The sequence below is a fragment of the Anopheles ziemanni genome, chromosome 2 (assembly GCF_943734765.1).
Source record: "Anopheles ziemanni chromosome 2, idAnoZiCoDA_A2_x.2, whole genome shotgun sequence".
Lineage (NCBI taxonomy): Eukaryota > Metazoa > Arthropoda > Insecta > Diptera > Culicidae > Anopheles > Anopheles ziemanni.
Window position 1 is genome coordinate 67,703,484 of NC_080705.1, and position 21,828 is coordinate 67,725,311.

General features: G+C 42.7%; 5 protein-coding genes across 5 annotated transcripts; 3 read left to right on the plus strand and 2 right to left on the minus strand.

The window, feature by feature from the left end:
• Positions 1-902: 902 nt before the first annotated feature.
• On the minus strand, positions 903-10,903 carry LOC131294167 (phospholipase A1 2-like). The gene is made up of 7 exons (XM_058322211.1): positions 10,843-10,903; positions 7,464-7,659; positions 2,056-2,315; positions 1,588-1,986; positions 1,293-1,527; positions 1,186-1,223; positions 903-1,117 (listed from the first exon to the last, which is right to left on the minus strand). The coding sequence occupies exons 1-7, from the start codon at positions 10,901-10,903 to the stop codon at positions 903-905; spliced, it is 1,404 nt and encodes a 467-aa protein (XP_058178194.1).
• LOC131281588 (proliferation-associated protein 2G4) lies at positions 5,608-9,600 on the plus strand. The gene is made up of 5 exons (XM_058310930.1): positions 5,608-5,904; positions 6,440-6,537; positions 7,109-7,723; positions 8,289-8,421; positions 8,884-9,600. Exons 1-5 carry the CDS (start codon positions 5,811-5,813, stop codon positions 9,216-9,218), a joined length of 1,275 nt encoding a protein of 424 aa, XP_058166913.1. The 5' UTR covers positions 5,608-5,810; the 3' UTR covers positions 9,219-9,600.
• Positions 9,985-10,629, minus strand: LOC131281589 (MICOS complex subunit MIC13 homolog QIL1). The gene is made up of 3 exons (XM_058310931.1): positions 10,513-10,629; positions 10,275-10,425; positions 9,985-10,211 (listed from the first exon to the last, which is right to left on the minus strand). The coding sequence occupies exons 1-3, from the start codon at positions 10,518-10,520 to the stop codon at positions 10,005-10,007; spliced, it is 366 nt and encodes a 121-aa protein (XP_058166914.1). The 5' UTR covers positions 10,521-10,629; the 3' UTR covers positions 9,985-10,004.
• A 1,368-nt stretch (positions 10,904-12,271) lies between the features above and the next one.
• Positions 12,272-14,507, plus strand: LOC131282541 (actin-related protein 3). The gene is made up of 6 exons (XM_058312038.1): positions 12,272-12,348; positions 12,593-12,773; positions 12,842-13,610; positions 13,691-13,773; positions 13,847-13,930; positions 14,002-14,507. Exons 1-6 carry the CDS (start codon positions 12,305-12,307, stop codon positions 14,095-14,097), a joined length of 1,257 nt encoding a protein of 418 aa, XP_058168021.1. The 5' UTR covers positions 12,272-12,304; the 3' UTR covers positions 14,098-14,507.
• Positions 14,508-16,283: 1,776 nt separating this feature from the next.
• On the plus strand, positions 16,284-21,737 carry LOC131282727 (protein FAM76B). Its single transcript, XM_058312262.1, has 4 exons — positions 16,284-16,526; positions 17,049-17,233; positions 18,097-18,184; positions 19,666-21,737. The coding sequence occupies exons 1-4, from the start codon at positions 16,434-16,436 to the stop codon at positions 21,202-21,204; spliced, it is 1,905 nt and encodes a 634-aa protein (XP_058168245.1). The 5' UTR covers positions 16,284-16,433; the 3' UTR covers positions 21,205-21,737.
• The last annotated feature ends 91 nt before the right edge of the window (positions 21,738-21,828 follow it).

Here is a 21,828-nt window from a genome sequence, read left to right on the forward strand (position 1 = left end):
ATACAAAATGTATCTTTGTACATTGGTAAGCAAAGAAATTCGAGTTTCAGAGGATTCTGTTGATGGTTAAAAAAAACAACCAATGCTATGATTCCAAATAGCCGCATGCTATGCGGAAAAGTCCAGCGATAAATTTAGTTCAATCTTTATTTTAATATAATTTGTTTATCAAGAATTTAGAAAATGCGTTATATTTTGGTTTTATACTACTTCTAAATCTAAATTAGTCAGTACTTACAGAGAGATCTATAGACCCTTGCCGTTGAGTGGTCTTTGGTTCTTGGAGTTTCACCTAAACTGCCAACTGTCGTTTGCTAATTAGTCTCTCCAATTTTACTGGGTTTATTAGCGGCTTCATCCTTGTAATTTCTTCGGACCAGTTTGAGTCCAGCTTTTTTTCGGTATCCTTCGGACGATGTTGATATGGCAACATCAATTAATATTTGAAAGCACTTTAATTTAGAATAAATTTAATTACGAACCAATGCATTAAATTTCATTATGCATCGAGGAAAAGTTCAGGTGTTTCCTGAACATTAAACCGTTCGTTCTTGTGTGAGGTATAAAAATCATGCGAAAAAAGTCATTATGTTTTTCGCTGAATTACTTGCATCGTAGATGATTGCTGGTAAGTTCTATGAGTTTGAGCAAAATGAGTAAGAGCTGCGTACGAGTTTACGATCCACTGCCATCCTGGCTCTTCAATGACATAATAAGTTGATATGTAGGCTGCAGAGTTAGATGTAAAGATATAACGACTAGGAAATTCAAAAAATAATTATCGAACGATTATGAAAAACTTTCAAATTTTATTTCGCACAACTGTTGTGTGATGTTATCGTTATGTTGCACATATGCTTATGGGTTAATTGATAAAATTGTTAACCATTTAAACAAAAATTTTACAAACTCATTGCGAACGGTGATTTATCTTTGGTTTTCAAGAAAAAGTTTCCTTTAGCTGTCGGAGGGCATGCAAAACCGAGCGGGATTGGGTTACCTATGCAACCACCAGTTTTCAGCGAGAGCAGCGAGTTGCATTTGACGGCCAGAAGACTTTTTTCATTCTCCGGGTAAACTGTTTCCGCGTACAGTTCCCAGGCACGCTTGTGGGAGCCTAGAAAAAATGTTAAAAGCGTTCAGTTAAAAAGCATACTCATTTGACTATCCTGGTGTCTCTCTTACATGCTGGATCCAAACATCCCGGCTGGACTGAAACAACTCTTTAAATTGTAAGAGAAAAAAACATATTAATCACATCATCACACGCACACCAAATTTCTCTAGCATACCCGTTGGGATAAAAATCTGCATCTCCGATAGGATCCCTCTTACCGAGTACCTTCGCGTTGGTGTGTATAATATCAACGAATTCGGCATCTCCACGCTGGATGCCACTGAGCGATTCTCCCTCGTTGAAGCAAGGATTGGCCGGATCCAAACCGGTGATTCGGGGTAGTGTTTTGTTGGTCGAATATTGGAAGAAACGACCAGCCGCGCCAACAATGTGTGCTCCTAAGCTGTGCCCTAGTAGGAAATTCAAATTAGGTGTACCGTCACGGAAGTTTCACACACCATCCGACATACCGATCAAATGAATCCTCTCCAACGGGACATACTTGATGAGCCCTTTAAGTCCATCCGCTAAGCCCTTGCCAAGATCGTTCGTGTTGAACGCAGACCACGTGTACAGTGTGTCCACATACTCCGCCGTATCTATGACGACAAAGTTGTAGCCGCCACGTGCTTTGTATGCGTTGTATATCGTATCAATCGCCCGATTCGGTTCGTTCACGTTTGATGTCCATCCGGTCACCAGAACGACCGTATCACAGGATTTGTTGAATAGCTCGTTCATCCAAAGATCATCTGACTCTAGCAGCGGTATCGTAACATTGTTGTCCTCCGTCATCAGAATGTAGTTCATATCGGTAATATTGACCGAATTTTCCGAAGCAGTCGCATTCGACAGAAGCGCAACCGAACCTTTTTAAGAACAAAAAGTAACTAGTTAGAGAATAACTTCGAACCCTTGTTTGAAATGCGTTGGCTTACATATTTGGTTGATGGTCGCCGCGATCGCTTCCGCCGGAAGTCCGATGATAGATTGCTTGCCAAACTCGAGCAGTTGTTCCGGAGAGAATATTTGTGGTATATTCTCGGCCACTCCCTTCGCAGTCTTGGCCGCAACTTTAGCTACTTCGCCAGATTTTTTAAACAAACCTCCCAAATCAAACGAACGCGCTTCCTGGCAACAACAGCATGCCAACAGCACTAGAACGATCAAGTGCCTCATGCCCATCGCATAAATCAATCTAGGTTGTAGATCGTGAGAACAGAAAATTGAAAAAGAACATAGAACAACGGCGATGGAAAAGACCCAACTTATTGTTCCTCACTTTCCCTGGGCGGTTTGTTGTGAGGCTGATGACTAACCAGGGGGATCTTTTCTAGTGTTCCGTTATAAGATCGACCGAGAGGAGATAACGGGAGCATAAAGCGCTTTCAATTTCACAACACCGCCAGCAAGCAATTGTGTTGGCTTCCAATTTCAATGTGTATGTAATAGAACTAAAGACTGCTCAGTTTTGAACGTAATACGGGGTGTAATTTAAACGATGTGTAATTGCAACAAATATATCCGTTGCTTAAGGCAAAAGTTCATGTATGACGCAGTAAGCGGAAGCCAGTGGAACAAGTATTATTATCGGAGATCATTAAAAAAGGCTTTTTATTGTTCCCATGTGTTCAATTGATCATTTCTTTAGAAACTCAAAACTGCATTATTATGGTAATTGTTGTAAATATCGCATTCATTTGAACGCTTCACTATAGCGACATTATTTTAATATACCTATTTTCATTTGTGGTTAAATGACGTGCCGTTTGCTCTCAATCACATTTTAGGGTCGTCTCAATCGTCTGTTTCGAATCGTCTAAAGTACATGCCGTAACTTGAAATACACCGGCTGTAAAATCACAGAAAAGATTTGGGCGCAAGGCATACCAAAGCGGCACTGCATGCACTTCAAACGAATCCATGCTACGATCGATGCAGATGATTCGTCCTTAAAAGCACGCGAATGAGAGCACGTCATTCAATTAAACTGAAAACATTAAAACTAATCCTGTAAAATCCAGTTAAACAAACCTGCTTCCAAAGAAATGAGAATATTCATAATTTCGTCTTTATTCTCAAAACAAGAATGCGTCAATGGTATTAATTTTATTCAAGAATATATGAATGAAAATTAATTGTATCTGGTAATTAATGGGCCATCTCGGATGGGGCCATAAACAAGCAGTGTGGAAGTTAAACGTTCCATACATTGTTGAAGCAACCTTTCAAAAGTACACACACAATTGAACGGTATTTGAAATGTTAGAACTCTCTTTTTAATCGTCACTTTTGTATAACTTTCTAAAAAAAACTAGCTTATAGAATTTCTCTTACAATTTCGAACCCATTAATTGACCTTACCACGCTTTTCGCAAGTACCACCACAAAGCACCAACACTGTCGACGATGTACTGATTCCGCGATCAGCTATGCACGACGAATGAAATCGAACTAATCTGTGATCGGAGAAAAATTATAAATTTATATCCGTAACGGTCGGGCCCGCGGCTCCACGCTTTGTTACTGTTCGCAACAACAACGATTACCCCTTACTCACCTGGGAGGTGCCGCAGCAGCATGTAACTTTGCTTACAGATGGATGCAGCCTGATTGCTGGTATGCACACTGACGCCATACGACTGGCCGTTTCCTCGATGAACGTCTTACGCGGTGAAACAAGTAATCACGATAAAACACGCGTGCGAGAAGTGTCGCCAATGCATGGAGATAAAAAACGGACAACGACGCACGACATCTTGGTCTCGGTCAATGTCATTGTGCCATCGACTCACAGAGTCGGACTTCCGACCGACGGTTGATGCCCGCCAAGGATAACAGGACGCGTGGATGCTGCGTTGAATCGAAGCAAGGATGTAAATGAATCTAAGGACGAATACATGAATCATCGAGTTCAGTGCACTTAGTGCAAATGGACAAGTACGATTCATGAGATATCAAACCTATATTAATTGTACGAAGAGTCGATAGTCACACTGTTGATAGAGACAAGATCTTGTCGACAGTTAGAAGCGTTTTAACCTAACCGGTATCCTAGGTATAGTAACCCGTAAAAGGTTTGTAAGAAAAGATGGGGCAGCTAAGACCGCACAACATATTTTTTGCATCAATCACTCACACTTTGCAGTGCACACACTTTTTTTGTACTCGCATGACCAAACTTCAACTGGCCACGACAAATTTGTCTGTTGACTTATGAATATTCAAGAGGCGTAGAAAAAGCATGTGCACTACGAAGGAGGAATTGCAAAAAGAAGTATTTTGACCTTGAAATCTTACTGAGTTAAGAGTAAAATTCACTAATACTTTTGGCATAAATTAGGTAGAGTAAAAAACAGCATTTGGTGAAAATAATGAACATGCAATAGCATCTCGTGTATGAAAACTGTACTAACACACGTGGTGTTACTATTCTGTGCTCAGCGATAGAAAATCACCCTTATCAACAGGTGGAGAAGTTTATTTATTTGTAAGAAGGAAGTATTGTTTGATACATTCAAAAGTACACGCACATATCTTTTTTGTTAAACGTTCCTGATTAATTTTTTATAAATTTTTTGTTTCAAACTTCCCGCAGTCAGGTTAGCCGTCACCGTGTAATTTAGCCGCCATAGAATTTGCCGCATTTTGGTAGATCGATTGTTTTGTGTCAAACCAGCAATACGTAATTTGTTTTGGTTTGAAAAGCGGTACCGTGTTGGATACACGCTGTGGTGTTAGCAGCTTTCTTTTTGAAAAAATGTCTACAATCAGACAAGTTTTAACTTCTTTTTGTCTGCGAAACATCAGGCAAATTGCAGCATCCGGCAGTAGGAATGTCCAACACAGAAAACCATTTGTAACCTACAACCTCCATTCTCGTGCATGTGAGTTTCCAAGATTGCATCATCGTGCACATGAAAGTCATTTACCACTCTTTTCTTCCAGCATATTCAACCGTTCCCTCAAATGTTGATGCTGCTGCACCATGTACCAAACCAAACGAAATCGGACGAGTTGAACCAAGAAAAATGACGCTTATGTATACTTGCAAGGTTTGCAACGAGCGAAACACCAAAATGATATCAAAACAGGCGTACGAAAAAGGCGTTGTGATAGTAACGTGCGATGGTTGCAGCAATCACCACCTCATTGCGGACAATCTCAATTGGTTCACAGATTTAAATGGAAAACGAAATATTGAAGAAATTTTAGCCGAAAGAGGAGAGAAAATTACAAAGATATTTGAAAAGTAAATAAAGACCTTATTGTAAATATTGAAAAAATAGTTTGAGGTGTCTCTTCATGATTAAGCATGACAAGTTTGTTAAGTAAATGTCTTCTAAATTCTAAATTCTAAAGAAATAGGAGGTTTTTGAGGTGCAATTAGCCGCCTACGGCGATGCCGGACTACCAACAGCAGCGATAGGAAAGTTTGTAATCTGTCAGCTTGACAACCTGCATGTCAAATCACACACACGCACCGAAAACTGCCGCGTCGAAACGAAACGTGCAGATTGCGGTGTGTATTCCGTAATCTTCAGTCGTGGTGTTTTTGCAGATTGTCTTGTGATTTTCAACCCTCGCAGCCCGTTGAACGGTGCTGAGTAACTATACTTTACTGGCACTCTATTGGACAGAAAGGAGTAAACCTGTTTAGTTTGGTTTCGTAAAGAAACAGCGCTGCAACAACATGCCGCCAGCCGAGAAACAGGAAGAGAAGGAGCATACGATCGATGAGCCTGCCGTCGTCGAGAAGTACAAAGTGGCCGGTGATATCGTAAATAGTAAGTGCATAAGAACGAAGCAGCTGCATTCTTGTGTAGAAGCTATTCCCTAGAAATCGAATCCTTTTGTCAGCTTTGGCAGGTGCGTACGTTGCATCTGCAATTACCAATCTCTTGGGGCAGTGCCGTCCTTCTTCGATACTGCCTTTCACCTTTACTGCTTACTACCACACACGAACACGTGAACAGACAAAAAAGTTACTCCGTCCCCCACCGTGCGGGCCACGTTTTAAAATTGTTCATATTTGCGGAATAGGTATTTTAGTCCATGTGAAGCACACTGAATTGCTATTCATCGTTGTTTGGGACATGCTATATTTCCTTTCCGCGTTTGATATGCTCACCATCTTCGATGGCATGTGAACTGATGTATTGAATGAAGTACAATTTATAACCTCCAAAACATGCATGCTGCAAAAGCTTGTGTCGTCGTTTTTAGGACTTGAGCGGACATTTCCAAACCAATTTTATGTACCGATATCTATCATGTTATGCTCGTTTGGTAAATGCATTTCTTTGTTTACACTATCCTTAGGAGTCCTTCAAACGACTATTAAAGCATGTGTCGCTGGTGCTTCTGCGAAGGAAATCTGCCTGAAGGGCGATGCTATGTTGATGCAGGAGGCGGACAAGGTGAGTACTTAAAATAGACGTTGATGTGAGGAAATTGCATCCTCCATAGAAACTGCAAACTTACCATCACGTAGTAGGAAGTACATTCGAGTGAATACTGTGAATGTAAACGTACGGCGTATTTTTTTTGAAAGGTGTAAAAATCCGATGGTCATCCTTTTCGTCTTAAATCAAATACATGTGACAGAGTTTCTCCGTCCAAAAAAAAACAGTGAAGTTTTGATTTTGTTATACACAAGCTGATCAATCAGTTCAGATTTGTGAAGAATGGGGTCGGAAAGAATACGCTTATTTATGAAAACTTCGCCTAGCCTGATCGTTAACGCGGCTGCGTTTTGATCCTACATGTTGTATGTGAACAGGGGTTCGAATCTTGTCGCGTAAAAGGTGTTCTTTACGAAGTTCTTATCCCTTTGGCCCAATGATTAAAACTCAATTTAGAGCCGACACTCGTTAGATAGTATCTGATTTAAAAATGATAATACTCAATGATATATGAGGGCAAGGGTCAAGACTTTTTTTTACATAAAAATATGACATTTATATGTATTTATGTTATTGTTAATTTTAGAAATACAAGAACGATGAAGACATGAAAAAAGGTGTCGCCTTCCCAACGTGCCTCTCGGTGAATAATTGCATCTGCCACTTCTCGCCATCGCGCAACGATCCCGACTACATACTGAAGGAAAACGATGTAGTCAAAATCGATCTGGGTGCCCACATCGACGGATTCATTGCGGTTGCGGCGCACACCATTGTCGTCGGTGCAACGGCCGAGAAGAAGTGCAAAGGTAAAGCAGCGGACGTGGTGCTGGCGGCTTACCATGCTAGCCAGGCCGCACTGCGGCTACTTAAGGACGGCACCGGCAACTACGCAGTGACGGAAGCGGTGCAGAAAATTGCAGCCGACTTTAAGTGCAAACCGATCGAGGGCATGCTGAGCCATCAGCTGAAACAGTTCAAAATCGACGGTGAAAAGACCATCATCCAGAATCCAACGATTGCGCAGAAGAAAGAGCATGAAAAATGCGATTTCGAGAAGTACGAGGTGTACGCCATGGATGTACTCGTCAGCACCGGCGAGGGACTTGGCAAGGAACAGGATACTCGGGTGGCTATCTACAAGAAGACGGAGGAAAACTATCTACTTAAGCTGAAAGCGTCCCGTGCGTTCTATGCCGAGGTATATCTGGATTACTTTCCACACGTTATCTTCACGCGCTTCGATTTGGTTCGGTCGTTAACGCGGTCATACCCTTTGCGCATCAAAAGTTCAGGGTTCGAATCCAAATCTAAGTTACATCTCCAGAGTGTTATTTGCTGCGCTCCTCTCTTACTTCTATTTGTTGCTTGTGCTTATTTACCCGATGATTAAAACCACGCGCTTGAGGGAGAAAGGTTTTAGCGAATGTGAATCTCTTTGCAAAAAGAGGTAGTCGAAACTCTTGCATTCCTCCCTTGCGAGGCGAAAGTGTCCTTGATGCTTTGGTTTCCAGTCACAAAGGGATGGATGGGGTGTAAAACTACCTTTGTTTGCAATATTGGTGAGCTTGAGCTGTTACCGCCCAATGAGTAGTAAAAGATTATGAGAGCTGAGGGTAAATACAATATTACCAAGCACAACAAAAGAAGGAAGGGAGGGGAAGAGAGAGTGAGATATTATTTTTTACTTTCCCTTTTAATGTTTCTAATCGTTTTTCTTTTGTACCACAACATCTTATGAACTCGATTGCCGACTTGGAGCGTAGGTGAAGAGGAAGTACGGACCGATGCCTTTCAATTTGCGCAACTTCGAGGAGGAAGCCAAGGCCAAGATGGGCGTCAACGAATGTGTGACGCACAAGCTGGTGGAACCTTTTCAAGTATTATACGAGAAGCATAGTAAGTACAATATTTTTTACGTGAAACAATGATCTGCAATGAATAACGTTAGGAGAGTTCCGTGTTACTCTGGAGTTGGGAAACAATCCACATGTTAACTATTTAAAGCAAACCAACTATGTATTTAGTTTCAATTGTAGTAAACATAACAAAACGGCAAGGAGCGTACTAACTCCACAGTGACTTCAAACCTGTTACTTTTCTTCTTCTTGGCGTAACGACCTCTCTGTCTGCCCGTTTAAGGTCTTACGAGACTTGTTTCCCTGTTGTACGTGGATAGTCAGTCCCTCTCGTACAGGGGAGGGTCCGGTCTCGGTTGGGATTCGAACCCACGCCGTCGAGGTGGTGAGCCCCGGCGCTCATGGGCTGATTTTCTAACCGGCGCTACCGCTCGGCTGTCGCGGACTCTGTTACTTTTATTGGAACCGATTAAACTAATCGTATTGTTTGTTTCTTTTTCAGATGAATACGTTGCTCAGTTCAAATACACGGTACTAATCCTTCCCCAAGGGCTGCGAATCGTGACCGGCTATCCGTTTGACCCGACGTGCTACGAAAGCGAACACAGTGTGCAAGATGAGGAGATGAAGAAGCTGCTTGCTACGGATCTGAAGCTTGCTGATTCGAAGAATCCTTCCGCTGCCATCCCCGGTGGGCTGCCGGTCAAGGACAAGAAGAAGAAAAAGAAGAAGAAGAAGAAGTCGGGCACTGGAGCCGCCACGGCTGCTGGTGAGGATGAAGCTGCCGGGGATAGCGGCGACGAGGAGGAAGTCGATGCGAAGGAAGAGAAAGCATAACAATGCAGCATGATGCCGTTTACCGATGGTGCTAAAGTAACAACAAACACCTAGGCTTCGTCTTCGACCACTTCATCGAACGTCCGTACTGATACATGTTTAATTTCTTTCGTTTAATTCGGGCTCTAATCTTTCAAACGAAGAGTTAATTTTGTTCAACCAAGTTTCGACAAGTGACGTTCGTAACGATTATTCATAAAACGGAGAACGGTTAAGAAAATCCCCTCCCCACACCGAAGTTCTACAGTTAGGTCCGAAGGAAGATCTAAAAATAGAATATGTTTGCTAGCGCCACCTATCGGCAAGTCCATTTACTTATGTTTCGATTGTAGATTCTATGCCGCATTTTGCGTCTGGAGATAAAAATTGCAACAACAAAACACTCGTAAACTGTGTTCATACTTCTATAGCTTGTATCAATGGATGCATCCTGATTTGTTGAAAAGAAAAGTGGTTCTTCAGTCGGAAGGGGTTTTGCCTTTACCTTTGTTCGTTACTAACCGGGTCCTTGTTGCAACACGTTGTAGAACATTCTCAAAGCCCTTTTTTACATTTCGTAATAGGTTTGTTTTTTTGTCGCATATTTCATTTAAAACAGATCAGATACAAAAATAAATGTGTCTGAAATATGCTCGTTGTCTTATATGCTGTGTCTGTGTATCCGAAATTATCGTATCGATTTTAGACCATTTAGCTCAGCACCACGCTGCAGCGACGACTACGTTGTTTTTATTTTCCGCTGTTTATTTGATTGTAGCCAATTAACAGTTTTATCAGTTAAATAATTTACTTTTTAGCCGGGGCTGGCGTAGCTTCGACAGGCTGCGCCGCTGGAGCATCCAGTGCCTGTTTTATTGCATCCGAGCCCTTCTTCGCCCATTGTCCGGCGTAACAGGGAAGTCGGTGGATGAAATTGATCGTATTTTTAACCCCCTCGTTGTAGTAGTGTTTCGTGACGAAGCATAGTTCTCCGCTGGATGGAAGTGCCGGTATCTAAAAGAAGTTGAAGGAATATTCTTGAGATTATGCTTCTTGGCCCATTGACAGGGAACCTACATCCAGGGGAATTTGTTGCTTCACAGACTGCACGTGCGGGTGGAGTGCCGCCGCGTACCGCTCATAGACCTTTTCAGTGTCTTCGTTCCAGATACCTTCTTCCTTGCTGTAGTAGACAGCACCGCCAGCAAGACTCGTTTTCAGAACCAACCTAGAGGGAGCGGATGGAAAACAAAAACCATTAGCCAAGCCAAGACAAAATTCTGCTTATATACCAGTTGGACCTGCTTTCATTCACCTGAGCATTTTAAGCACGTAAATCACTTATCCAATGGCTTGAGAACCGATGAAATACCACGCTGGTCCTGTTTGTATTTATTTTTACGTAATTTTAATCGAAACGAAATCTGCGTCAATTTTACTTTTGTGCCGAATGATGATGTTTGGAACATCAGCTGATGGCATCCATTTTTGCCCAAAGTGACGGCTCAAATGTTCCAAATGCAAATTTTCCCAAATGAGATGGAAAAACGTGCATTGTTGGTAGCATAATTTGAAAATTTCCCGCATCATATTACTCTAAAAGTTTCAAAAAAATATTTCCTCTTCTATTTCTCCAATTAATTGCAGAGATAAAATACTATGTAAGAAAACGAATAGCTGTCATAAACGTAGTATTGCTTTAACATCATGTTGTCATCAAAGTCGCGTCATTTATGGGTCCTCCGAGGAAAGGAGGAGGAGCGGCGGCGGCGGAAAACCTCTGCATTAGTGATAGGGAAACTGAATCCCTGCAGGGATTCGAATCATTCGATTCAAATCCATTCTGAAATCCGGATCTTCGAATCCGAATCCCAATCCGTCATATCATACATGCTCAATGCTCATCTAATGCCGATTTTTCATATGATGTGTTTAATTCAATGAATCATTTACATAAGAATATCAGTATAGTTGACATTATTCTTCTAATTGTATTCAAACAACACGAACAATCTAGTCCTTTTTGGGAATATGCAAACTGTTTTACCCGAGTTTATTCCAAGAAGAGTAGCATTTATTATGTTTCAAAAACGATTATGACATCGTTCTCATTCAAATTGAATCCTACCCGGGTAGTCCATAGATTTTGTATGGGAGACTCCGTTTTCCTGTACTTCAGACTTAATAACTTTTTATCTATACGTCGGATCGATTTGAAATTTTCAGGGAAGATACTTGAGGGTGGGGGGGTCCGCGACAGCCGAGCGGTAGCGCCGGTTAGAACATCGGCCCATGAGCGCCGGGGCTCACCACCTCGACGGCGTGGGTTCGAATCCCAACCGAAACCGGACCCTCCCCTGTACGAGAGGGACTGACTATCTACGTACAACAGAGAAACAAGTCTCGTAAGCCCTTAAATGGGGAGGCATGACCAAGAGGTCGTTACGCCAAGAAGAAGAACTTGAGGGTGGGGTACATGGGCGACTAGCGACTCTTTTACCTCGTTCTTTTAACTCGTTCATTCTTTTGGGTTTCGAATCCCATATAGTGATTCCCAAACTGGGATTCGAATCACAACTTGGGATTCGAAACACAACTTGGGATTCGAATCACAACTTGGGATTCGAATCGCAATGGCGACTAGTGACTCTTTTACCCACTCGTTCATTCTTTTGGGATTCGAATCTCATTTAAGATTTCAAATCACCTCGAAGATTAATAAATCATTTTTCACGTTATAAATCACAAAAGAGTGACTTAAAGATTCGAATCATCGTTATGATTATTCACTCTGATTCAAATCTCTAAAAAGAGTTGTTATTCTCATCACTAATTCGAATCTTTAGAATCCGTCTAGGGTTCGAATCTTCCAAATCCCAAATCTACCAACACTACTCTGCATCAAAGTTGATTTGCTCGCAAAACCAGCGCACAGGTTTGAGGTGTGGTTTTGTTTTGTCGAAAATTGGTGTTTTATCAGGCTAAATTGCTTAGCAAACGGTTCGGTTCGAGTGTTTCCGGCAACGAAAAGTCGCTGAACGGCAAATTCTAGTGACGTAGTGTACAGTTTTGCGTGTTGTGCGGTAGTATCGAAAAGAGAACCAAAAATGACCGGACGGCTACCAGCTTGTGTGATCGATGTAGGAACTGGGTATGTGTCATCGTGGACCCCTTCGTAGCTAAAAGGGGGGGCACAGCACAATAAACAATCGGTTCGTTGGTTTGATTTTGCACGGATTCAGTTCAGCTGGATTTCCACTCAACGACCGATTGGTTTAGCAAAGCTCCCTCGAAATTGTTGAGCAATTGCGACCAATAGGCCAAATTGTGCTTTTTTATCTTATCGCTACTAATTCCACTTACTCCCTTCACTCCAATCACTCACACCCATGAAGCTACACAAAACTCGGCTTCGCTGCAAACAAGGAACCGCAGTTTATCATTCCTTCGGCAATTGCCATCAAAGAATCGGCCAAAGTCGGTGACCAGAGTGCTCGCCGGGTTACCAAAGGAGTGGAGGACCTGGACTTTTTCATCGGCGACGAAGCTTTCGATGCCACCGGATACTCCGTGAAGGTACGATGACTCATGGATCATGCCTCTTGTTGACATAACTTACACCAACGTATGATTCCCTTTTTTAGTATCCCGTTCGTCATGGGCTCGTCGAAGACTGGGACCTGATGGAGAGGTTTTTGGAACAGTGCATTTTCAAATATCTCCGAGCGGAACCGGAGGACCACCATTTCCTGTTGACAGAGCCGCCGCTAAACACGCCGGAAAATCGTGAATACACTGCCGAAATCATGTTCGAAACGTTCAATGTTCCCGGGCTGTACATTGCCGTGCAGGCCGTGCTGGCCCTTGCCGCTAGCTGGGCTTCGCGGCCAGTCGAGGAGCGCACCCTAACCGGTATCGTTGTGGACAGCGGCGATGGAGTTACACACGTTATTCCGGTGGCCGAAGGGTACGTCATCGGATCCTGTATCAAACACATTCCGATTGCCGGCCGCAACATTACCTCGTTCATCCAGAGTTTGCTGCGAGAGCGTGAGGTTGGCATACCGCCGGAGCAGAGCCTTGAAACGGCCAAAGCGATCAAGGAGCGGTACAGCTACATCTGCCCGGACATTGCCAAGGAGTTTGCCAAGTACGACGCGGAACCGGCCAAGTGGATGCGCCACTACGAAGGTATCAATGCAATTACGAAGCAACCGTTCGGAGTCGATGTCGGGTACGAGCGTTTCTTGGGGCCGGAAATTTTCTTCCATCCGGAGTTTTCCAATCCTGACTTCACGACACCACTGTCGGAGATTGTGGACACGGTCATTCAGAACTGCCCAATCGATGTCCGGCGTCCGTTGTACAATAATATTGTTCTGAGCGGTGGATCGACAATGTTCCGTGATTTCGGTGAGTCATGGTTAAACAAAAACGCAACCCATACGGTGATTGGCGGTCGAGATACGTGTTACGCTTCCTTTTACTTTTAGGGCGCCGCCTACAGCGTGATATCAAACGAAGTGTTGATGCCCGACTAAGAATTAGTGAAAATCTTAGTGAAGGAAGAATTAAGGTAGAACTGTGATGAACAAGGCTTCCAATTGTTCATGCATTCATTGACCTGGTTTCCTTCGATTCCATTTTAGCCAAAACCAATCGATGTCTCGGTGATCTCGCATCATATGCAACGGTACGCCGTCTGGTTTGGAGGAAGTATGCTGGCCTCGACGGTATGAATTCAAATGGACCAAAGATTAATTGAAAAAAAAATTGAGACACATTTTTATTCTTTTTTCCATAGCCCGAATTTTACCAAGTGTGTCACACGAAGGCCGCCTACGAAGAGTACGGCCCGGGCATATGCCGCCACAATCCCGTATTCGGTACCATGACATAGTCGCGTTCAACGTAAGCACCGAACCTGATAGAGCAAATTGTGTCCATCCTCGATGGCTGGAAACGGAAGCGACCGGATTGGGTTTAAAATGAACAAACTAATCGAAGGACTAGCGGTCTCTATTTTAGCACATTGTTTGTCAAATTCATTTAACTAATCACACTGGTTATGGCTAACGTGCCAGTTGTATTTCGCACGTACGTATATTATTTCTTTTCTACGTATCATTTCTAAGCGTACTGGAGCAACACAAAGATTCTAAAGTTGTTTCCGGCCATCTTTATATGATTCTTATTGCCTTCTTTTTGCCCCAAATATGTTAAAATTATCAAAACCATGATGCAAATTGTCACAAAATTGCAAGTCCGATGAAGTGGATAACTAATCAATTCAATTGAACCTGTGGTGAGATGCTAGCAATGTATTATGCCAGCATCAGCAGTATGTTATGCATTTATCGTTTTCGTTTGTAGACTGATCTTTTCATTCATCTCCAGTAGGAGACGTGCTTCCCGACCAGACACACGACTAGCAAAATTACCGAAACGAAACAAATTATTAGAAATTCAGCATGCAATTCAACCAGTATTCTACATTTCATACGCCTGTACTTCGTCCTTTTCATTCAACCGTTGGTCCTAGCGTTGTGTAGGCTAGCATGAATCGTCGGCCAAAGTCGTGATACAGTTGCAGATGTTTCAGGGCGAAAGCGATTCTTTAATAAGATAAAACGTTAAGAGTCCCCCATGTTTGTGCGCTTGCTTTTTTTTCTTTCCGAAAGAATTAAATTAGTAAGAAATTCTGCAAATAAAAACGGTGACCAAGGTGGGTCCTAAGGGAGGTGAGCTCAAAGGCCTGGTTGTGGCAGCCATTTTGAAATCAATTTTTGACAATCGTTCCTGGTTTTGTTTACCAACAAAAGGATTACGACGCGTTAGCAAGCTGCTGGTTCCAGTTGATACGGTTACCGGAAGACTCTGCCCTCTCTAGTAAATGAGGTTGGACGAGATAGGTAAAGCGGTCGTCCAAAGGCACATATGTTAACACTTTGTTGCTACAATGCTACATGAAACGTGTTTGTTAAAACGACAATATCTTCATTATATCGCATTTTTTCCCATTCCATGAGTTATTTTTGCAAAAAACAGCTGAACTAGATAAATACGACATTCTTACGCTATCGGAAAGAACTTTGAAAACAACAACTGGCAAATTGTAAACATAAACAAAACCCGGAACGATTGTCAAATTTTTCCTTTATTTTTCTAAAAAAATCAAGGCGATTTGTTCGGGATGAACCCACCTGGATAGTAATCACTTTGACGGTGACTGTTTAATTCAAGGCGTGCGACGGCATGCAATTCAGGTTGGCTTACATGCAAGTAAAGCCTGTATTGATGTGTCATACTGTCGATTCCATCTGTATAATGCAACCTGGTAATGTAAATACCAAGTTTCGCCAACCGAATTGCGAAAGAATTGGTGAGATGTACTTCAGTTCGACACGCACACACCGTTATCGATAGTGTACACATTACATCGGTGACGTCAATCGGTTTATAATCCACGGTTACAGTAGTGATGGGAAAATTAAATCTCTGCAGGGATTCAAATCCAATGAGTAAACTGAAATCAATCACATTGTCTCTAGATCGACTTGTTAAGTGCCTAATTCGCCTAATTTCTCACCTCGTATCTAGATCGAGTCAATATGACTAATCACACTCCGCTCGCTGCGCTCGCTGCGGGCACGCCGCCGTTTCATACTCATTTTTACACTCCAACTCATTGGTTTATCCTGTCCATCTTGGCTAGTTTCAACGATTAGTTCAAACCATTACAGCTTGTAGCGGAAACAAAAGGATTCAAATATTCAAAATGAATTGATGTCCCACCTATTGCAGAACTTTCAGGCGCAAACATTGAAAAAACGGTGACGATACGGCGAATAGGGGGCCTCATTTGGGATTTCACCAGAGTAGTTTCTACCCGCGAGACCATGGATTACCAATTACCTATTTCGTTAAGATTTTGGTGGAGATCTTCCACAAGTATGCTGGAATTTTTTTGTAAACACTTTTTCAACCAACTGTCACAACAATGGCGGAGCAAAAACTAGCTTTGACCCGACCTGTCTTTTCATTGATCTTGGGCGGAGTAGAAAGAATGCTTTCGTTGTAGCAAGCTGTGTGACGACAAACGGTGGAAAAAGACGAACTTGTTAGCAGCATCTTGCTTGTGCCGAGGGGCAAACAAATCTGCAAACAGCGCAATAATTGTTGGTGTCTCGTATATTGTGTCGTATCGTGCGAGTTTGTTTTTTAACTAGCGCCAAAATGATGAGCAGTACCGTGATGCTGTTCGCTTGCTCCAAATGCTTCTCACGCCATCCTTTCGAGGAATTGTCTCCGGGCCAGCAGCTTTGCAAGGTAAATATTCGTCTTTGTAGCCAATTCCAATGTCACACGCAAAGATCTTCGTTCTATCGAGGCTCTAAAGTGGTTCATTGCCTGTACAGAAAAATCCAAGTGTGTGAAAGAGGAAAAGACGCTGGAACGCTGCATCGTAGGGTAATGGCAATCTGCGCTTAGTGACAGGAATCTTCACTTCCAACATTCGTTTTATGTGACTCGTACTCTGACGTGAAAAGTGCTTAGCTTTCAAGAAAAAGGCTATCATTATCGAAAATTGTTGACCCAGTTCCCTTCAATGAGCAGAACGCTGCGCGTATGAGCGCGTGTGTGTGTGCGCGCGTCTGAATAAGAATTCAGGATGAAAGCTTATTGTGACCGTGAAAAATGCCGTGCAGTTGCGAAAATCCCATTGGCTACGTGATCACCAGATCAGCATAACGTTGTCAAAATGTCTACCCGAAATGCCGTTGGATTTGACGAAACTAATCATGATTCTTTTCCCTTTTTCTCCCCGCTTCATTGTGGCCGCGTCGCTAGGATTGTCGTGGATCGTTTCCAGTGGTGAAGTGCACCTATTGCCGCTCGGAGTTCCAGCAAACGACCAAGGGTAGCACGTCAGCGATCTGTCGAAAGTGCGAAGCAAACGTCAAACAGTACGGAAAGCCGAGCGCCTGCGAGTTATGCAGCGTCATAGCGGCGTTCATCGGATCCAAATGCCAAAGGTTTGTGTTGAAAGATCGCGTTCGATGCGTTCTTAGTTGCTTTTTTCATTCTTTGTTTCAAACATCTTCCTTCCATCTTCCATACCCATTTCCGTGCATCATTTGCCGTTGTGCCGCATCCTGCAGTTCACGGAGTAGTGTTTACCAAATCTTTCGGGCTAAATCTGTTAAACAACGGTTCATAAGAACATAAAATAATCAGATATCTGATAAGATTATCTTTCAACAACCTGCAATGTTGTTCATCAAAACGTGGACTTAATCCCATTCAAATCATACGGATTAAGCTTACAACGTTTCAGAAATGGTTGCTTAAAATAATTTGAAATTCAAATTAATTAATTAAATTTGTTATTAAATCCAATGAGTACCCGGTATGTACGTTTAACGGGGGACTAATTCTTTCAGTAATAATTGCAAACAAGCAGGTTTCGCCAAATTTAATGTAAAATATTGGCATATTCTAAAAGTCAAGTTGACTCGTTTGTAGAATATTTCTACGCTAATTGGTTTAAAATACTAGATACATTAAAGCCGTGTTGAAAATCATTCGAGAACCCTTTAACGTCTTACATGTTTTTCACTAAACCGAATTGAAGTACCAAAAAAATAATTGTTTAACAACATTCCTTTTATACAAGCCCTATGCTAACAAGAGTTCGCCCTGGTTGTAATTTTGTTTTCAAACCAATTTTACATTTATTCCACTACTACCCACCTGCAGGATGGCACACCTTCCCATTCGTTGCCTATTGTACGAATACCTAAGAACAAAAAAAGCCAACAGAACAATCTTCCATATATTTCCTTTAAAAAAATCGTTTGATTATGACGCAAACATATTTGTACCATCCCCCGATTAGGTGTACAAACTCCGAGTCAAAGTATGGACCAGCAGTCACGTGCGATCAGTGCAAACAGCGGTGTGCCTTTAACAGGCCCGATTATAAGGTTAGCATTGCATCCCGCGGTTCAACGCTCAAGCAGAACGCGCGAGGAAGCCTCTGATCGTTCATGGTGGATGGAGGTCTCGCAGAGATCCTTCGAGGCCGCGTACAGGTCGTGGCCCAGGTGCGACACTAGCACACGTACAACTTCACAGTTCAGTCAAACGAACCGAACCCATTCACGCACGCAAGATGCACGCGTTCTAGCGCGGAAATTCAGTTCAGTGGCACACAACATGCGGATTTTCTTGATCACAACGACACTGTACGGTCTATCGCCTACGTATACGGCTGAATCGACGGAGATAGACTCAATAGGCTATGGCAGATATAGAATAGCATTTCAGCGTACCGATTCTATTTATTTGAGATGTTGTAATCTAATGATTTTGTATATAAGTTACACAAACTAGAAAGAAGAGTTAATATTTATATAAAAAGGTATAAGGTGATGAATATCAGGTTAATACGAAGAAATTTCGAAGGCATATGTATATTAGTTCGCAATGAAAGTTTAAACGGATTTAGCGTGAACAATTTATAAGGAACTTTAACAAAAAAAAAACAAAAACTTAAGAAGTTCATGCGTATATATTGATGTACATAGTAAATTATTTAGAAATGTTTCAATTGATTGACAAAAGATTAATCCAACTTAGTTAGTATGGGTAATATGCGGTACTCTAGAATTGATGTTTGGACCTCCCAACCATAGGATGGACAGTCAAAATTCATTAATTCATATCAGTATTTATTAAAAAAAGGTCACAAAACACAGTTAGCTTTGTAAGATTTAGACGTGACGAATCGTTTTCAGTTCAGAATGAAACATACTTACAGTTTTCTTATTAGCGCCTATAAGGTATCAACATTTGTTTGTCGTTCAATAGGATTGAACTAGGCAGTTAAATTTTCCTATAACCGGATAGGTGTTGCAATTGTATTTGTTGCAATAGAAACATTTTAATTGTATGATTTTTAGTTCGAGCACTAGTTTGTATCGGTCACAAAGATATTGGTCAGGTCAAGAGTATATCATCCATCTAATGTTTGTATTCTACTATTTTTTTATTTATTCTCTGTTTGCGCCATAATCAAACGATATTTTTTAAATGTTGCTTTTTGTTACCGGCTTTCGTGCGATTATTTCGTACAATTTTCCGGGCTATATAATAATTGAAATGTTATCTAGTGTACAAAGCAAACTCGATAACAGCAACATATTTTCCTCCATTGCGTTAAGTAATTGGTAAATTGGAACGAACATTTAAAACATCTCATCTCAGTTTGAACACGACCTTTAAGAACTAGGGAATCCGTTGATTGCATTGGATCGAATTCCAAACACCTAGAGACCCGTCCCCCCCATCCACGTCGTACGAAATGATTTTAATATTTTCATCCACAAAGAGAAAACAATGTGCAGTTTTTGATTTAAGGAATTGCTAACTAGAATTTTTTTTCTCCTTTTTTCATCTCCGTTAGGTCGATGGCAAATTGCTATGTTGGCTATGCACTTTGTCGTACAAGCGGGCTCTCACCAAGGCCCGTCAGGTAGAGAACGAGCGAAGGCGTGCGAAAAAGCGTGCTGCTGAAGGATCTTTTCCTCCTCCGCTCGGAAGCAGCGGCGCCACGGGTGGAGGTGGCGGAGGTGATCGCCGCGAGCGTATGCATGACCGCGAGAAGGGCAGCGGCGGTGGACATGGCAACAGTGGTGGAATGAATCTTCCTGGTCTAGGAATGTCCAGCTTACCGCCGCTTGGCGATTTGAACATGAGCCTTGGTCCGATGGGCGGACCAGGTGGCGGCGGTGGAGGCGGTCCTACAGGAAGTGGCGGTATGGATCGGATTGATAGCGGAGGTCCGGGGTCCGGTGGTGGTGGTAATGGTGGACGGACCGATAATGGGCGTCATTCGTCGTCCAGCAAGAAACATCGCCCCGATACGGGTAAAATGATACCGGATATGCCTGCGGATAAGATGGTGATGAAAAGCGCAAATAGCAGTGGGAGTGGTGGCGGCGGTGGCGGTGGTTACGTCGACCCGCACAGTTCTGACCACGTGATCGCAATGACACAGCTAAAGGAATCGATTGCCACCTTGAACCGAAAGTTGAAACAGAAGGATAGCGTCATACTGGAGAAGGAAAAGGAGATCAGCGCGTGGAAGGGCAAGCACTTTCACCTAGAACAGGAGCTGATGAAGAAGTACAAGGATATGGAGAAGAATTACGAGTTCAAGGTGGACGTGCTCAACAAGAAGCTGAAGGCGCAGCTGCTGGAGATAGCGGCCCTATCGAAAGCCGTAAAGGAGCGTGATGAAAGCAAAAAGAAGAAGGCGGTCGGCGGTTATCTGGCCACAACGAAACTCAGCAAACTCAACAAGGTAAGCAGCGACTCTAAGGATGGTTCCGACAAGGAAAAATCTTCATCTAACAGCCGCGGTGGCCGCAATCGGATGATCGACGATGACGACGATGAGGAGGAGACAGGCAGCATTAAGGAGGAGAAGGAAACCGAGAGCGAGAAGGGTTCGGACAAGGGTGGTTCGGGTCGGAACACGCCGCGTGACAGTGGCAAGGACAGCCCGAGAGATGTCGACTCTGGTAAAGAAAGTCCGCGCGATTCGGACAAGGACGAGGAGGACGACAAAAAGTCCCCGAAGATGCTGTCGGAGCAGCCGCTGAATGAGGATTCTCAGAATGCTGACACACACACACCAATGGAAGAGGGTCAAACTAAAGTCAGCAAGAGCAACGGCTCATCCATGAAGGACGAAGAGGAGTCCGATCGGGAGGAAGAAAAAGAGGATCGTCGCAGTTCGGACCGAGGGTCGGACGGTGGTTCCGAACAGGGTTCGGAGCGTGGTTCGGATCGTGGCTCGGACCGTGGTTCCGATCGTAGCGACAACGAGTCGGACAAGGAGAGTGATCGCGACGATCAGTCCGACAAAGGAGGAAGCGATAAGGACAGCGATCGCGAAGGATCAAACAGTGGATCTGATAGCGATCGCGACTCAGATTAGGTTCAGACACGGGTGCTTTGTTTTGCAGGATCGCAGCGTCCCCAATGTAGTGCCCCCAATCCTAAGTAATCACAGCATTACTCGAGATACTCCATTCAATTAAAACTTATTTAAAACTAGAACGAACAAATCGATTGTATATAGTATGCAAAAGAATTCAAATTTTGAATATCGTCCAATTGTTGCACTCATGCAGAGACGTAGCGCAGAGACAAAGAAGCTCCCGAATTATTCTATTCTAAGTTATTTTATCCCCACTGCGGTGGTCGGTTTGTTTGAACAAAAGTAAGCACCTTTGAATTGCCTCTGCATTGCGAATTGGCATCCATCAGTATGTTGCTTTCCATTTTGGTCAAGCAGTTGCACTTTTAAAATGTATATGATAATTGTAACAGAACAAACACATAATGAATCGCGAAATTTTAAGACGTAAAGTAATAGCTACAGATCGCTTTCCGACGTGTAAGGGTATGTATATGACCGTCAAACTATAAATCTATTGGATATCAATAAAGATTATAAAAAAAATATCAGCATACGCCGTATTGTGTGATGTGTCCTTGTGTTATGTTAGAGCTATATTGGGCAAGGACCATTTCTATCCTGGGATGATAATAATTTTTG

Excerpts from the sequence above, each read along its gene's own strand:
- LOC131282541 (XM_058312038.1), top strand. The coding sequence starts at position 12,305 with ATGACCGGACGGCTACCAGCTTGTGTGATCGATGTAGGAACTGG. Across the intron at positions 12,774-12,841 it reads CCACCGGATACTCCGTGAAG|TATCCCGTTCGTCATGGGCT; the intron begins GTACGATGACTC and ends TCCCTTTTTTAG. Across the intron at positions 13,774-13,846 it reads TTAGTGAAGGAAGAATTAAG|CCAAAACCAATCGATGTCTC; the intron begins GTAGAACTGTGA and ends ATTCCATTTTAG.
- LOC131294167 (XM_058322211.1), bottom strand. The coding sequence starts at position 10,903 with ATGTTAAAGCAATACTACGTTTATGACAGCTATTCGTTTTCTTACATA. Across the intron at positions 1,987-2,055 it reads GGCGACCATCAACCAAATAT|GTTCGGTTGCGCTTCTGTCG; the intron begins GTAAGCCAACGC and ends GTTCTTAAAAAG. Across the intron at positions 1,118-1,185 it reads GGGATGTTTGGATCCAGCAT|GCTCCCACAAGCGTGCCTGG; the intron begins GTAAGAGAGACA and ends CATTTTTTCTAG.
- LOC131281589 (XM_058310931.1), bottom strand. Across the intron at positions 10,212-10,274 it reads AGCAACAAATTCCCCTGGAT|ATACCGGCACTTCCATCCAG; the intron begins GTAGGTTCCCTG and ends AACTTCTTTTAG.
- LOC131281588 (XM_058310930.1), top strand. The coding sequence starts at position 5,811 with ATGCCGCCAGCCGAGAAACAGGAAGAGAAGGAGCATACGATCGATGAG. Across the intron at positions 5,905-6,439 it reads GGCCGGTGATATCGTAAATA|GAGTCCTTCAAACGACTATT; the intron begins GTAAGTGCATAA and ends CACTATCCTTAG. Across the intron at positions 6,538-7,108 it reads TGATGCAGGAGGCGGACAAG|AAATACAAGAACGATGAAGA; the intron begins GTGAGTACTTAA and ends TGTTAATTTTAG.
- LOC131282727 (XM_058312262.1), top strand. The coding sequence starts at position 16,434 with ATGATGAGCAGTACCGTGATGCTGTTCGCTTGCTCCAAATGCTTCTCA. Across the intron at positions 16,527-17,048 it reads CGGGCCAGCAGCTTTGCAAG|GATTGTCGTGGATCGTTTCC; the intron begins GTAAATATTCGT and ends CCGCGTCGCTAG. Across the intron at positions 17,234-18,096 it reads ATCGGATCCAAATGCCAAAG|GTGTACAAACTCCGAGTCAA; the intron begins GTTTGTGTTGAA and ends TCCCCCGATTAG.